Source organism: Xiphias gladius, chromosome 23, assembly GCF_016859285.1.
Source record: "Xiphias gladius isolate SHS-SW01 ecotype Sanya breed wild chromosome 23, ASM1685928v1, whole genome shotgun sequence".
Classification (NCBI taxonomy): Eukaryota; Metazoa; Chordata; class Actinopteri; order Istiophoriformes; family Xiphiidae; genus Xiphias; species Xiphias gladius.
In genome coordinates, this window is record NC_053422.1 from 21,790,298 (window position 1) to 21,807,967 (window position 17,670).

General features: G+C 38.8%; 1 protein-coding gene across 1 annotated transcript in view; it reads left to right on the forward strand.

The window, feature by feature from the left end:
• Nucleotides 1–17,670, forward strand: part of tenm1 (teneurin transmembrane protein 1) — a 153,313-nt gene that overhangs the window by 100,565 nt on the left and 35,078 nt on the right. Inside the window, exons 18-21 of the mRNA XM_040119754.1 lie at nucleotides 3,228–3,371; nucleotides 4,263–4,515; nucleotides 5,281–5,301; nucleotides 10,055–10,287. Of these exons, the coding sequence (XP_039975688.1) occupies nucleotides 3,228–3,371; nucleotides 4,263–4,515; nucleotides 5,281–5,301; nucleotides 10,055–10,287 (651 nt within the window). The remainder of the gene's footprint in view (nucleotides 1–3,227; nucleotides 3,372–4,262; nucleotides 4,516–5,280; nucleotides 5,302–10,054; nucleotides 10,288–17,670) is intronic.

Sequence of the window (17,670 nt, forward strand, 5' to 3'; positions counted from 1 at the left end):
CTCCATCCCTAGGCATTATCCTGATCCATCCCCCCTCCTCCTTATCTGCTAGAGCTGCATTTTATCTACCCGAGCTCTCTCACCTTTTCTCAACTCAAATGATCCTGTTTTCTTATTTAACCTGCTTTGCTATGCCAGCTCCCCCCCTGCCCTTCTTACCCCCTTCCCTATTCTTCTGTCTTCCTCTACCCTCATAGTGTTTCCTGTGTTTCAGTCCTCTCCTGAACTCTCTTTTCTTCTCTTCCCTGCTTGTTATTTCCTCCATTCTCTCTGATCTCCCCTGTTACCTCTCTCCTGTCTTCCTCTGCCCTCCCTTGTTCTCTCTTTTCTACCCATGTTTTCCCCTGTTCCTTTCCTCTCTATAGTTCTCTGTGCTTTGTTGGCACAATGACACAGACGCGTACGGACACACACACACACACACACACACACACACACACGGACCAACATGTGTATGCTTACACACACACCCCATGTGCTCGCACATAGCCAGAGAAAGGGAGATCATGCTCTGTTTGCTGGGGTGAACACATCGCCTGAGGCTTCAGCAGGGAGGAATGAAAGCCTTCACCTTTGGGATATTGAGTGTGCATTTATGTAATTATGGTATGGTATTGTTTGTGAGAGAGTGTGTTTGTGTGTTGATGTGTGTGTCATTTCTTGCAATATAGCTACAGCAATATTCGGTTGTGAAGCAGTTCTCAAAATACTGACACTTTCCCTTAGAGATTACTTTGCCCCTTTTGTCCTGGAAAACCCTTGTTAGTCAAATAAATTCAGTTTTATTGTAGATTAAAAAAAAAAAAATGGGACTGCAATCCTGTTGACTGCAATTTATTTATGGCAACGTTTGATGCATTTTAATAAGGATGGATTGATTTCCAGGTCATGAAACATGTTCTTCAAGGGCAATGGAATGTGATTTTAAGGGTCAGACATTACACAATACAAAATATGTTACATTTTAAGACGTACTTTATTTTAGATCTATTTAAAGTCTTTTTTTTGCATAAAATCCGAGACACCTCAGTGGCTCTCAGCTCTGGTTCTGTCCCTCAAAAGCACAGGGTCACAAACCTATCAGAGTTTAGGACACATAAAATTTAAACAAATGAGCCTTTTGAATGATTTAAGAGATAGTTCCTGGACTAAGAACTTTTGTCCAACAGTATAAGCTTTCTTTTTCTCTTTCAGAATCCCCAGTGTCCCAAATTGCCCATTATTTTCCCTCCCCAGTCACTTTATTGATTGTACCCATTGAGTTTGAGATTTAAGTTGGGCCTGTGTGCCTGCTGAGAGTTTCTCTCCATGTTAAAGGGAGTCTCCTGAGTTTGCGCATAATGTGAGCAGGCTTACTTACATATTCCACCATCTCTACTGTTCTTTATGCTGACTTTGCTCCCCGTTTCCCCTTGAGTGCCCATCAATTCAGAGGCAGGCTGGTTTACAGTGAAGAAAGTTAAAGAGATCAGTGACTGACAGCAAGAACTATTCTTCTACAGCTTTTGTGTCAGACTTGTCAAGCTCTTATTACTGTAAAGTATATCATTTTCTTAATTTAAGCAATGTTATATCATTTTGAAATGTGACTAAGTTAACAATATTGAACTCCTACTGCTTTGATTATACAGTACGTCAGAGAATGTTTTTGTATTCCAAACATTTGTCTTGAAAACAAAAGTGGGCAAAATATTTAAAACATTTTTTGGTTACTGAAGGAAAGACGTAACAAGAAAATGAAATGAAAGCATTGCCAACCAGGCACTCAAAGCAATCGAAAAATGTGAAATATGATACGAATAAATGCTTTACATAAAGCTGCCAGACAGACAAAGTCAGCATCTAGCTTGTTAACGTAGCAGTTAGATGTTAAACAGCAAGATATTTGGTAACCAAAATGAGTCATTATCAGACTTAAATTCGTCAGTTGTCTAGAACCACAACTCCAAAAGAATGGTGATGTTGCTCAGTGTCTGTAATTAGTGTGTAACTGTTTGATAAGAAATTTGCTGTTACAGCTTCATAAGGTTTTAAAATGTTAGTGTTAAAATAAATTAATTAATGCAGCTCTAAAGAAAAGTGGCAGTACTTCTTCACAGTTCTGCCTTCAAAATGTTACCGAAGTTAAAGTAGAGAACTTTTAATTATCAGAAAAATATGAACACATTATTTGTTATACTTACAAATCATTATACTTTGTTATACCTACTTTCAGCGTTAAATATTATAATATTATATTGTATATAATATTAAATATAATCTTATATAATGTTATACATTATTATATTTTACATTATTGTAATATTATAGCAGCATTTTAGTGTTGTGGCTGAATTTAAGCAGAACTCATTTTAACTATTACGTCTACTGGTGTTCATTAGTTTCATTTATAGTATTGCATCATAATGTACCTTACATGCTTATGATATGTAACTAGTAACTACAGCTGTCAAATTAATGTAGTGGAGTAAACACAGAAAGTAGCATGAATTGAAAATACTCCTTAAAATATGCACTTTAATATTCCTATAATATTACTATTATTATATTTGCACCCAAGTACACTACTTGAATATTGTTATTTTCCACCTCTGAAAAAGGCTCATTACTTTTTGCATACATTTCTTTCTGCATGTATATGTGATTGTGTGTTGTCTGTTAACATGTTTTCGAGTGCGCCTAGGGCTTTGTCACCTTGTGCCTTTAAACGTGTTCCAAGTAACATATTTAATCCTGCCAAGGCAAAAAAAAAGCTGTTGATAGTTGTTAGTTGTAATGGGATGCTGCACAGTGTATCATTACAACTAAGAGGCCAAGTAGCTAATTCTAGGGCTCCTTCATGAAGACAGGCTCCTCCTGATTACGCCTCCACTTCTCCCTGATCTCTCTCAAACACACACACTGATGAGGTCTTGCTCGTCTGTTTCACCACTCAACACAATATAGTTTTTAGAGCAATGGGGAATGTGTTTGTGTGTGTGTGTGTGTGTGTGTGTGTGTGTGTGTGTGTGTGTGTGTGTGTGTGTGTGTGTGTGTGTGTGTGTGTGTGTGTGTGTGTGTTATTGTGCTTGTGTGTAAAGTCTAGCTGTCACAGTCTGTACAAATACCACCGTATACAGTTAATTTGCTGTACATACTATAGTGTTAGACACAGCAGGTCTACAGCACAAAGCTATTACTGTGCATAACATCGAGCCCTCTTATGTGCTTATGCATTTGCATTTCAGTATCAGTCGGCTATGAATACGAGTCATGTCCTGATGTTATCCAGTGGGAGAGGAGGACTGCTCTGATGCAAGGATTTGAACTGGTCCCTTCAAATTTGGGAGGCTGGTCGCTGGACAAACATCACACCCTCAACATACGCAGTGGTGAGCACAAACACAAGTCTCATAAACACAAAATATGCTTGTGTAATGTTTTTATTTGAATATTGTTTGTTTTGGCTTTCAATACATGGAGGCTATCTGCCACACTTTCCCTCAGTTACAAATGCACAAATTTAAGTGAACCTAGTTCAACTGGATTGAACCAAATTGATTTTTTTTTTTTTTTTTTGAGAAACAACACTGAAGTCCTGCTTCATTTGAGTCAATCACATACAGTGTATCCCAGATAAACAAGGAACAGAATGCTCCAGTATTAAATATTTTTTAGTTGAATGTATTTGACATTATGAGAAGTAGTACATCAAATCACCCACAACTATGAAAATGTCAATGAAAATAATACAAAGCCCAAGACTTATTTCCGTTGTGGTCCTTAATATAAAGATAGCGAGGATACAGGAGTCTAGGTGACAAGGCTACATCATACTATCAACAAACTAGCTCAATAAATATCAATTGCATTAAAGCCCATGAAAAAATGTTTCAAATCTTAAGTACTTCTCTGTAACATTAAATATTCCTTACTAAATAAACAACATTCGAAGTAGTATGGGGGAAAAGTAACATTGTTAGTTATTTTTTATTAAGACTTAACAGTCAGATTTGATTGACAGTGGCCAAACAGTCCAACAGCTCTCATCATATTTATATTCAAATATTGCTAAATCCTGGCGCAGAGAAGTGCATAACATAACTTTTTCATAAGACTCCCGCCCACAAAAGCAGCGAGAGGAGCTCAGACATAACAAAAAAATCTGTCATGTGAAATAATAAAAACTGTTCTAAAGCAGAAAAATTGTGTGTTCATGTTGGATCCCGTCACTCATAGTACTAACGGCATATAAGGTATTTATTGGATTCCTCTCTCCCAAGGAATCCTTCACAAGGGAAACGGGGAAAACGTCTTCCTGTCCCAGCAGCCTCCTGTCATCAGCACTGTAATGGGGAATGGTTTCTACCGAAGCGTCCCCTGTGGCCCAAGCTGCAGTGGTGCAGCCCGGGACATGATGCTGTTTGCCCCTGTGGCACTAGCCAGCGGCCCCGATGGCTCCCTCTACGTGGGGGATTTCAACTTCATCCGCAGGGTCCATCCTGATGGATACACCAGAACCATACTTGAACTCAAGTGAGAGTCATGATCTTGTTGAGTATGCATGTGATAAAACCAGTCTAATCTCGGTATGGATCTCCCACAGTGGGTAGCAGTGGGATTTTTGAGCACTGGCTTGACTTGAGCACAATTAAAATAAAATTAGCGAGGCTGATATGGGTTAGTATGGCATTAGCTCTGGTTGGCATCTGCAGCTGTGATCTTTTTGATCTCAACAGAATAAACTCTGAAGTTTGTCTTCATGCAAAAGCTGAGTGTGCGAGGTTCAGACATCACAGACTCTAATCTACCTCTTTAGGATGTGATAAAAGCTGAAAGTCTGTGCTCTGAAACAAAGATATTTTTTCTGTGGATTATGACGATGATATCTCCTACTGCGCTGCAGGCACTACATTCTCTATTTCTGTACTTTCTCGAGCGTAGAATCTCAATGGGATTGCAGTCATTTGTCCTGTAATGTGTTCTTCTTATGTAACTTTACTCTCTCATTCTCTATTATTATCTTATCTCTGAGTAATATTCAGTTCAGATCAGACGGAGGTTTCATAGTATCTGTACATACTACCCTGTTCATTGGGGGGGGGGCAAAAGCTTCCTGTTTAGGTTGGTATTTAATGTCAAACAATACAGTTGTTTAAATCAACCATAATCTCACTTTATGAGTAGAAAATTGAGTCATTGTAGCCTTAGAAATTCTACGTGAATCTTGTTAGCCTCATGATGATTTTTTTTCCCTTCTTTTTTCTTCTTTTTAAACACTTCTTTATGGCTTATTATCAGGAACCGGGACACCAGACACAGGTGAGAATTGGTGATTAACACCTGCTTTATATATCTTGACAAAAAACACACAAAGATCATATGTCAAGAGAGAAAAGACAGGACATGTTGCAAAATGTCTCACAGCACGGTTTGTTTGCTGCAAATTGCATGAACCTGACTTCCCCTCTTCAAACAAACATATACACCACACCCAAAATCTTCATATACTCAGGTTGCAGGCAGATCTATTAATACATCATTTAAATTTCACAAGGCAATATTAAATTTGTAAATTGGAGTTTGGCCCAAATGTCAAGGATTTCCTGTTTTAGAGGATTACCAGAGCTCTGTTTGGAGGATGCACTGTTTCATTCACTTCCCGAGCTAGACTAAAAGCCTGAGGCCTGGTATGGCCTCAACATCGTCCCTGACCCTTGATGCTGGTGTGAGCTCTATACACCATGTTCGACAGAAGATTAGACAGATGTTATAGGGTTTGTGTGTGTGGATGTTTGTGTGCCCGTATGCATGTGCACCGTTGTGTGTCTGTGCTTGTGGGTGTTTTGTGAGAGACAGACATAGTTTATCCGATTTGAAAAAGAGATTTTTCAAGATGCTGTATCTGTAGCATGCCAAAGTTTTCAACCATGCAAAAAGGATAGCCTGGCTGGGTTTTTATGGTTGTAGTTTATAGGTGGGTAGGTACGTACGTCTGCAAGTGTGAAAATGTAAATGTGCCTGTGATGCACAATACCTACTGGAAAGTCTGAGCCAGTGATTCCCAACCAGGGTTACTTGTACCCCAGAGGGTACTTCTGCCATTGCCAGGGGGTAAGTAGAAAGATTGTAGCTCTCAGATAATTAGATAGCTGGATGAATGGCTGAAATGGATAAATAAAAGTAATGGATAAAAGGTTGAAATAGCGTAAACTGGATACATAGTTAAAAGTAACTAATAAAGAGTTAAACTAATTGGCTAGAAATAATAGGTATTTACTCAAAATAGCTAAAAATAATGGATGACCAGTTAAAATATTTAGCTAAATATAGCAATTTATCTGTAAATCTGAAACAGTTGGTTAAAAGTAATGAATAAATATTTAAAGTATTGGCTAAAAATAGCTCAAATTAGGCCTACTGGATAAATGGCTGAAACATCCAGTGGTAATACCACTCCCAGCGGTAATAGTATGAATGTAAACTTAACTAAACCGACCTATTCGGTGACAGTTGAATTGTATGAAAGAAATATGATAACATCCTCTATTATATCCACTTTAATATTAAAATCAATTCAAATTTCAGAACATGAGGGGTGGTGTCAATGAGGGGGTACTATAGGTAATCCCACACACCTATGGGGATACTGTACATCAGAAAAAAGGTTTAGAACTGCTGGTTTTAGCCTGTAGCAACTAGATTCTTCACTTATGGGTATCCTCACCCCACCCTGGAGGTTTCTCCTTTAGTTCCTGCTTCCTCCTTTTTCTCCGCAGCAGCTTTTTACTGTTAGCTGCCCGTTAGTGTGTCTTTTATTTTATACTATTGTTCTCCCAAGTCAAATACATTAATTATTCATCCAAATTCAGCTTTCAAAGCTTTTCACTCCACATTCTTCCCAGCAAAGTGCCTATCAGCCAACAGGGCTTCAAAACAAGGTGCTCTCCGAGGGGAGACAATATGGGATGTACTCACTGTAAAACCATTGTCTATTCTTTCCCTTCAAGAGTTTGAGCAAAGAGTAAAGCAAATAGGGGAGGAAGTCCTCTACAATATTATCTGAGAGCCCAGATAGTCGATTCAGAGAGACAGTCAGAAACAGCTAGATCACTATGTCGATCAACTCTGATCACTGTTTTGTTATTATGTGACGAGGGAACAAGGGAGGCTACAATGGGATTGTTATTGTTGTTCATTTCCTTTACACTGGATAAATGTATTCGGAGCTTTGAGCATCTAATTGAAAAAAAGGCAGGTGGAGTGATTTGTAATCAGTTATATGCACAATGAAATGCTTGCGGCTGCTTCAAGAGGCCCAACAAATATGATGTACTGCGCAGAGCAGTGGCACACTTTGGAACTCGGTGAATAACTCTCTTAGGATCATGCTTAAATTATATATGTGCAGTTCAGTGCAGAGTTCTGTAAACAGTTATGCACTTAATGGACTAGTTGACTGACAGCACCGTTGCCTATGTTGCAGTGTTGTTGTTGTTTTGTTTTGTTTTTTCTGGGTTGTGAGAAGGTCCAGGCTAATATCAGAGGGAAGTTTTCCCTTTAGAGAGTAAGGGTTATTGAGGGTAGAATAGTCTCACAGCATATAATTGCTGTCCAAAGCAAACAGACAATTATAGGAACCTATTAGTAGCCTGTGAGAAAATGTGGAGAAACAAAAAAATGTTTTTAGGTCTGTTACACAGTGTACATGCTACTGTTATGCATGACAGTAGAAATATTTTTCCGGAGATTGCCATTTTGCCTTGCAAGAATTTTTTCATTGAATAGCTAGTGAGGAAAGGAAGAAAAGGCACTTCACAGAGCGTCTTTGAGTTTAACGGCAGGAGGCCTTTGACCAACCCCAGCTGACATTGCAGTTCACGTTACGGAGTAATTGCTTGGATATTGGTTAGTTGCAATGTTCAAAGTGCAAAATTTAAATTCACTCTCACATTCTTTGCAATCACTGTCTTCAAGTTTCAATAATACAACACAACACCCTGACAAAAAAGGTTTTGTGGATTATAATGACCTGCAGACTATATGTATAGAAGCGAGTCAAGTCGTCTCTGTACAGCTACATGCACACAGTGTTGGCACTTCTCCCACACAAAGTACAGTGAATAGCTCGCAGTCAGTGTAAGGTTAAATGAAGTCAGTGTTCACGGTTTGCCGGCTTAACCCTGAGGCTTAAACTGAGGAGAAAAAACTGTTTCATTAAAACAGTATGAAAAGTACACGATTCCACATACTTTTTCCTTTTACACAACATACAGTATTTTTGAGCCTTATGCTGAATAAACTTCCAGTCTTTTTTTCCACTCTTACCTCCCATAAACTAACAGTAACAACTAGAACAATAAACAATTATGTGTCCCACTAGCTCATTTGGCTTAAGCAAAATTTAGCCATATGAATGTTCTGGGATTAATTTTGGTCTTGGACCGTGTTATCCCAACTCCCTGTTATTGTCCCTCTTGTTTTCCTGTTGCTCTCAGTTTAGTTTTCTTTATTTTAAACCAAGTTCCACAGAAGCGAAAGATAGAAAAAATAAATAAGGATAACATTTTACAGCTGTCACACACTACACACAACACATAAAAAAACAAAACTAAAAGACATAGGTATATAAAACATAACTCATGAACATGACACATGGGCAAATTGCATCAGCAGCCTCAGAGGTATCATATCACAGAAGCATTACATAAGAATGCAGCTATTGGTGGGATTTACTAAGGCATGAATTATTATTTTATCTAGTCTGCACATACATTCAAACATATGGTTCCTTATCACTGCCTGACATGAGGATACTTTAATCCTGACAAATATATGACAAGTACATTAAAATCAAGACTCACACAAAAACAACCTAATGGCTCCATTGTACATCTCTGTTCATTGCTATTTTGTAATGATACTATAGATGAGCATTACACAGGAGTGTACAGTAGACCCCAAAAAGAGAAGAATTGATATCAGCTCTCCTTTATTTCTTCATCAAAAAGAGCAAAAATGAGTGAGCATTAAAATCAAATTGTATTCCTTTGCTTCAGTCATGACACTGCTGTTTTCCATAGCAAAGCCCAGGAAATGATAATTATGAAGTCAGAGTAACTGAAATTCAGTTTTAAATTTAAAAAAATGTCCATGTTTTGTTTTATTGTTACAGTAGATAGATCTACCACAAATGACTTATTGTTCCCCTTGACATACATGACTATCAGGATTATGCAGTGTACAGTCTATTTTATACATACTGTATAAAAGAGTAATTTAGATAAGGTGTAGCACATTGCCACGGGCTTTATCAAGCCTCTTGATCCAGGGGCACTATTTCCCTCTTGAACAGGTCTACTTGTCCTTGCTTAAAAGATGGTTTACAGTAGTTTGGGAGGGAATTATGCCATTCTTCTTCTGACAAAGAATGTGAAAATGTTTTGTTCCTTTTTTTTTAGAGTTTTTTTTCAAAGTATGTACAGATAAGCTCAGGTTGGCTTCACTGCATGGGATTATTAGTGGTAGAAGGGACATGCAAGTATCATATCAGTCACTGGTTTAATACTTTTAATTCATAAGCTTTTCAAAAAAATTTGAACAAAATCCTAAGAATGCGATTATCATTTAGAACTATCGTTCAGCTGCTGAGGCTATGGCTGTCTGTAATATTTAAATTGGAAGACATTAATCTTGTTGTTCCAGCACAGGTACAAGTGCACTCCTGGAGTTTTTCACATTAATGCTATTCAGTCGGATGACCTGATTGCCACTAAATACCTTGACTTCAACTGCTGGTGTTGTCTAGTCATGAATACTGAGTAATGTTAGAATTTTCCTAAAATAGGCCCGTCTCAATGTCAATATAAGTTCAAACTGCATGCAGTGACATAAAGAAGCATCTATCGGTTTGTGACACTGGGTAAATAGGAAAACAGGAAAAAAAAAATCAAAAACTCAAATCAAAAACTCTATTTGCCACTAGCATGTCATAGTAAAATTTACATGCTTTACCATTAAAAATTCTGCTTTCTAACTTGATTATCCATTAACTCTATACACCCTCTACTACCAGCACTAGTCCTGCTCATAAATACTACCTGGCCATGGACCCAATGGGGGAGGTTCTATACGTGTCGGACACCAGCAGTCGCAGAGTGTACCGGGTGAGGAACCTTGGGCAGCCAAAAGACCCGTCACGTAACCTGGAGGTAGTGGCCGGGACAGGGGATCAGTGTCTACCCTTTGACCAGAGCCACTGTGGAGAGGGCAGGAAGGCCACTGAAGCTGCACTCAATAACCCTCGAGGTAGGAAAAAATAGACGCTACATCTGAGGAACTCACAACCTCAGGCAGTTCATCGTTACTACACACTGTTGCCATGAGCACGAACTACATTAATCATCCCTCCAGGTTAATATATAGAGATGTGTGATCAGTACCAACCGATCAGCATTCAGTAAAATTTGGTACACCTAGGTGGAGGACTACGCTCTGACTAGTTTTCTGAAGGTCAGTATTTTTGTACTGAAGCAGCTCATTATACTGATCATTTCAGTAATCTAATGTTTTCCTGATTTCATGGCAAAAAAGAAAATCAGGTATGCATGTGTTTCACCACATCAAGTGCAATACTTTGACTATTAGTATTGAAATCGTCATTGGACACAAAGAAACTACTATCGTGATCTCATAAAAAGTCACTTTGATAACCCTAGAACTATCTCTGAGACATTGTGTTCTTTGAAAATTGTTCTCCTTGAAGTATAGTATTATAAAAAAAAATGACAATCAGTGTGGGATGGTGGTATGATTCTTTTCATGTAACGAAATTGTGTTCATATTTTAACACATTTTACCATCCATCAATCCAAGTAGGTCAAAATGCCATGGTACAAAATGTATAATCATAAATAATATATCAGTAGCTATATATTCCTGAGACATGCCCTATCTGTGGAGGGATGCTGTTTTTACAGTCAGAAAGCGACTTGATTCTTGCTCTTGTTCAGAAAGGTTCTTTCATTCCAGACTGACTCTCCACATTTTGAATTACAGTGTGTAAATTATTAATTATTGGATAACAAGCATAGTGAACTATTGATCTATTTTATCAGACAAAAGACAATTATGGTATAAATATACTGTGATAAAATTTACTCTCTAAATTACAGTGTTGACTTTATTATTCAAATGTAAATATGTTTATATAAGATATATATCTATATATCTATATTCTGAAGTGTAAACCCAACATAAGTTTTAATGTTAGGACTGATTTTTTCATGTTGTGTTTTGACACAAAAGACACAGTCAATTAAAGTTTGGTTTCTTGTATAGTTCATAAAGTTGCACGTTCACTGTAAGCCCTCAAATATTTAGATATGTTGTGGCATTAAAATAATGCTTAAGTGGTTCAAGGATCCCACTGTTTACTGCCACAAAAACACCCCATCACATCCCCCTCCAACAGCCTGTACCGTAGACACCAGCTAGGATGGATTGATGGAGTCATGCTGATTGGGCCTATTTCCATTTCTCAACCCTTCCATCAGAATTTTTTTAATAAAAATTGATTTAAGCAGGCAGAATTAATTTTTCCACTCTTCAGTCATCCAATTTTAGTGATTATCATTCTTGGTCAAAGTTACTTTTAACGGTAATGACTTAATTTTCTTCATTTGATTTACCTTAAAATTGTTACAAATTGTTAGAAAATGATGTTTTGATAACAAGAAAATTGCCTGCCAAACTACTGCTAGACCTTTCCCACATCAGATATTTAGCAGGAAAAGCACAAGTGTGGCTAATAAAACCAATATCATGGCTGCAGTCCATTCGGGTGTTCCACTTTCAGGAACCTGGTGTTGTGCATGTTGACTATTGTCATGGCTTACACGGCAATGGAATAAGGCCATTGTAAATGTTGCACAATTGCTTATCTTGCTATAACAAGTTAAAATGTCTACTGTGGAAAAAAACGTCCATTGTGTCAGCTTTGTAGTCCACAACTCACTACATGTAAAGTTTTGGAAGTGGAACTGTGTATTCTGGGTTGCATTGACTCATCCGCAAAACCTAAATTACAAGAATGATAAGAAAATATGTCAAAGATATATTGCTTCATGTTTGCTTTCTGCTCCTGATCATTCAAGCTACACAGTGCCTTAACAGTATAATGAAATACCCCATACATGTTACCATAATTGTGTGTGTATATATACATGTATGTATGTGTATATGTATGTATATGTGTATATATATATATGTGTATATGTATATATATGTATATACAGTATATGTCTATATGTATATGTGTGTGTGTGTGTGTGTGTGTGTGGGTCTGTGTGGGTCTGTGTGTGTGTGTATATAAATATATATATATATATGTATGTATATATTAATACACACACAGACAGACACATATACACACTTTGCCATCCAGAGGGAGGCTGTTTGAGTAATTTGAAGATATTCAGCGGAAAATGGGGAAGAGCTGGCTATGAGAAGAACCTGAAAATGCAGTAATTGTCATGACATGCAAAGTTATCTGATCTTTTTATTAAAATGACAATAATAGCCTGACTAATAGGGTAAGCATGGCTTCCCCTAGCTTACAGGAGAAAATGGAACTTGTAGGCGCTAAACATAACCATAAAACGCCTGTCATATTAAGCTTTTCTAATACAGTGAAGTCTACAGATTCAGCTCTGATCCCTGCTAGCTTTAGCCCAGTTCAAGCTATTTGAATTACTGCACACATATTTCAGACATTAAGCCTGGAGTGTCGATTTGAATTGGCTAATCGTTCTACCCTTACTTATTAGCGAGGAGTGGATTTCAGCAATGTGTCTTCTCTGCTATTGCACTACATTTCCATGTCCTTTCTTCTGCCCTGCCTGTTAGCTGGAACAAGTCGTACTAGTCTTCTGACTTATCATCAATACAGTATTTGTCACCCAGGGGAAAGCTGGAGTTTGGAAGGTTATTTGTCCATTGCAATAGTCTGGAAGTAACATGTGTGTCTACACAACAACAGTTTGGACAACGGTCTACAACACTGAAAGTGTGTTGGTGTTGAGAGCTAAACAATATTTCATTTAGCTGGATTTTATTTTCTCATTTTTTATATTTATAATGTATAATTTTCTAAGCTGCATTTTTAATAGTTGAAATGACAAAGCAACTTGAAACTTGAACTTGCTCTACTGATTATGAGTTAAACTTCAGTTTTTGATAATGTGGCCATTTAGTATTGCACATACCCAAATCTGCTTATTTAGCTTTTTTTGTATGGCCTTCTTTTCCCCAGTAAAAGTAAAAGATTACATTCTTCTCCTGTATATATGCTGCAATCTCTAATTTTTTTTTCTGGGTATTGTCAAGTTTTTTTATGACGAATTTATAATATTTGTGTAGTTCTATGCTTATATTTCATCCTAGATATATTTCCTTTGGTTTTTATTCTAATATACAGTATATACAGTATACATGAATATAAATGAGAGAAAAGGACAAGGGGACGAACTCAGAACAATGTCAGGGAGGAGGGAACAAGATTATCCATCATTCATCAATGTCATCATGGTGTCCATAGATGAGTTCTGTTGTAATTTTAGGACTGGACAGCAAAACATGAACCTGGATTTATTCATAGATGGAAAGAAAAGTACAGTATGTATCCCTCCCGCTAATGATTTATCTACCTTTCCAACACTTGGATGAAAACCTTCAAAAAGTAATGCTGTAGTTTTTATGGTGGAGCATCATATGCTGCATTGGTTGTCTTCCAGAGGTTGCAAATGGGAAATTATTATGCATATTTTTTTTTGTTTCCACAGCCCAGCATTTGTGGAATCAGGCCACTATAGCTAATATCATATACTGCAGTCTGGAAAGGCCATAATACGACTAGATTGGTTCTTTGGGGCCTGCTTATGTACAAAAAAAGTGCTGCCAGGAGGAAGAATATAATCTGTTTACTCCCTTCACCAATTACGCCCACACATCTTGCCATCTCTTAGTCCCTAGGTGGCGCAGGAGATTTAGCCACAGGCCTCTCACTCAGGCTAACCCACAGTCCTACATGGCCTCTCCTGTCAGTCACACTCAGCTTGCGGATGTAGCGCAGTCTGGGGTCGGAGGCAGACAGCCAGCTGACATGGAGCACAATAAACGAATGTAGTGTAGAAGTTTCTCCACTCTTCGAATGTGGCTGGTTAAAAATGCAAAGTAGCTCCAAATTTGATGGCAGAACTTTGATTTTTATTTACTCTAACTTCCTAAGATCAGACGGATAGAAAAGGGAAAAATGAAAAAGAAAATGATAAAAGAAAAACAAGATTGGAGCCGATTCCTGTTTCAATTTGATGGATGATCTGAAGACTGTTATTCTCAGTATATGTGCCCCTTATACCTTAGAACATGCTGTATCTCTGCATTTATACAGTAATAGAATATTCTGTTCCAGACTGACTCCTCCTGTTCACTTAAGGTCAGGTATTTTACTCTTTGACTTACTGCACTTCACAGACTCTCTTCTGTGGCCATTGTGCTCCGTCTAACCAGCTCTCATAAAGGCTCTGGAGATTTCTGCCTGGAGCCCGTGGTTCCCTGTCATCCATCTGCCACAGCCCACACTCTTCCTCCTCCTCACACCCTCTTACCAATGGTAATGAGTGGTAGACTTCACAGAGAAATATCCGTCCGTTTCTTTTTTGAAGCTGTAGCTCTGTGATTCTCCAGCATTGATCTTGTCTTGTGTCCTCTGGTGAGCTCTTCGCACCAAATTAGAGCCTTCCTTCATTTTCTCCACTCACTCCATCTCTTTTTCTATCCCTCCCCCTGTCGCCTTGATGATTCATCCTTGTGCCCCGGTGTTGACATAGCCGCAGTAGGCCTGCTGCGACTTATAATATTATTACAACATAGCAAACAGTTGTTAAATAGTAATCCATAATTTTAATTTAGCCAACAATGTTGAAGCGCTATTGAGCACACTGCCATTGCCCAAGTTTATAGTCTCTCTGTAGCATAAACTGCAGGGATTATCTTGTGTCCTTCAAACACTCACTTATGAATACAAGATCTGGGGCATTGTTTAAGGTTGGCTCCACATGCGCTTCTGCAGTCAATTAGCGTGGTAAATAAAAGGCCTTGCTCGATTTAGGATGGATCCCATGTCTGACATGAAAGAGGCGTCAGTCCCACAGGACCCAAAAGCCTTGGCTCGAATCTCTGGACTGCTTCTGTTGTTCACCACATAGAGGGGGGTTTTTTTGTTTGTTTGTTTGTTTTTACACATTTGGTGAATAATAGTTTGGTTTGGACAGAGTAGTTCAGAGTGACTCCAGTGATTGAGAGTTTAGTTGCTGGTGTTGGTGCTGGTGCCATGCGCATGTCTTATCTTTTTTTTTGTTGACTTGTCCCAGACAGCAAAGCTGACTTCCACAGAGAGAGGTGTGTGTGCGTGTGTGAGCACATGGCAGTGTGAGCACTTGCAGTGTCAGTCTCTCACTCTGACCCACAGGGGGCAGACTAATGCCCTTATCAGAAGCTGACATGCTACCACTACATTTCTTCCCCGTGCCCCATCGGCCTCTCTCTCCTCTTCTTCTCTCTCCTCCCCTGCATTCTTCTGTCTCTCTCTCGCTATCTCTCTCTTCCCCACACGGAGAGAAACAACACATTTGTGTCAACCTCACCCAGCCCCAGAGCTGCGAGGCATGCCATCAAAGTTGAGATAGCAGGGCCAGGGTGCCGAATGAAGCACGGCGGTTAAAACTAGTTATTAACATGTTGAACAGCCAGGGAGCTTAAAAAGAAGAGACAGAGCCAGGGGCAAATATGCATCACATGCATCACATCGCTGCTTCGCCACCAAACTCAAACCAGGATAGCCTGGCTTCGGGTTGTACAGTATTTGTCTTGGCTGGTGGTTGACACGTAAGCAGTTTGGGTGATGGAATAACTTCAGACACTGGGTGCCGGCCTCATTTACAGAAATGGAGACATGAAGACATGGCAATGTGCATAGGAGCATTTTCCACTTTGTTTCAACAGTGTGAATAAAGAACTCAATATTGTGAGCAAGCCCATACTCAAACCATTAACTCAGCAAACACCGGCCCCCTGCCTCTACTCCAGCAGTGGAGTCATATGAGTGGTAGTGTCCTTCAACTGTACAGCTCTAATCACCGCAGCCTGCATTTCATTTTTCCAGAATCTGCCACTTCCAAAATTGTACTTGATGGCTGCAGCAGTGAAGTTATAAGATCTCCTAGGGCTGTGTAGAGCCTCTATGCCAGCTGCTTTGTGTTATAACTTTGGAATGAATATGCCATTGTTATTCTACCTCTGGCTCCCATAGCGTTTAGGGAAGAGTGACTGTTGTATCTCGCAACATGGAGAAAGAGAGAGGGAGAGGGGGAGAGGATTAAATTGATAGATAAAAAGAGGGAGCTCAGAAGCGAAAGAAAGAAAATGAGGGAGAAAGTGAGTGCAACAGGGAACAAAAATAATATGAAATTAATACAGATAAATGGGGAATGGAGGGAAAGAGAGAATAAGAGATTGAATGAAATTGATAGAGAGAGAGAGAGAACTCTGTGTTTTGTGTCTAAATCCTGCAGCGTGCAGCAGTCCCACACCTCATCTGCATATTAAACTGGCCCTGTGGCTGCCTTCCCTCTCAGAGGGTCAACTATCATTGTTTCTATTGGTTTAAACAGAGCACTACTTCGCAAAACAAGGGCATCAGATAAGTCACGCTGTGTTTTTATCTCCAAGATTTTGTTTATGTGTGAGCGTGTGCATATGTGTGTGCAATTTTTAACAGCGTGCTCCTGTGTTTCATTTCACATTGACTGAGCTTTTGTCTTTGCCCCTGGACATTCCTGCATTAATGATACACACATGAATTAATCACACTAAAAGACAAACAGCAGCATACTCTATGATAATACAAAATAGAACGACGCCATTGGGTCATGCTATTTCTACCACAGCTTGTTTTCTCACTGCAACATCCATGATAATTAGAAGATCGGCAGTGGTTTGTGCAACGGCCGTGCATCACTGAGCAGCAACAATATGAGGTTCTGCCAGAGACCAGTTTTTCCCAAAACTAATGCTAATACTAAAGCTGCCAGCAGCTAAAATGGAGGGCCAAGCAAAAGAACATCAAGCACAGCACACAGGTACATCAAGGACTTTCCATCCAGTGAGCAATTTTTACATGATTGGAGAAGGAATTGCATAGAGATGGCCCACGTCCTGTTTTTTAATTTACCGCTGACTTTGTGACAGCCTGTAATGTGAGTGTTCCTGGCAGGGCTGCAGGAATCTTAAAACATTCACTCGCTACTATGAAACACTGATAAGCCTATTCAACTATATTGCATTGTGACACATGAGAGAGTCAGTTTTGGTAAATAACATATGCTTTCTCACCTGAGGATACATGTTTTGATTGAAAATTTCCAGCTGACCTTTGGTCTTGAACATGGGAAGTGTCTTGTGCAGTAGCTATGTTGCAGTACTGTGTAACACTATTAAGTCATTCCATACGTAGGTTTCTGAATGTTACTATGTTCTTGATTTTTTTTTAAAAATTGGAAAAAGAATGACCCGAATGTTAATTATGTAATCGTTTCCTTTTTAAGATGGAATGAAGATAATGTTACAAAACAC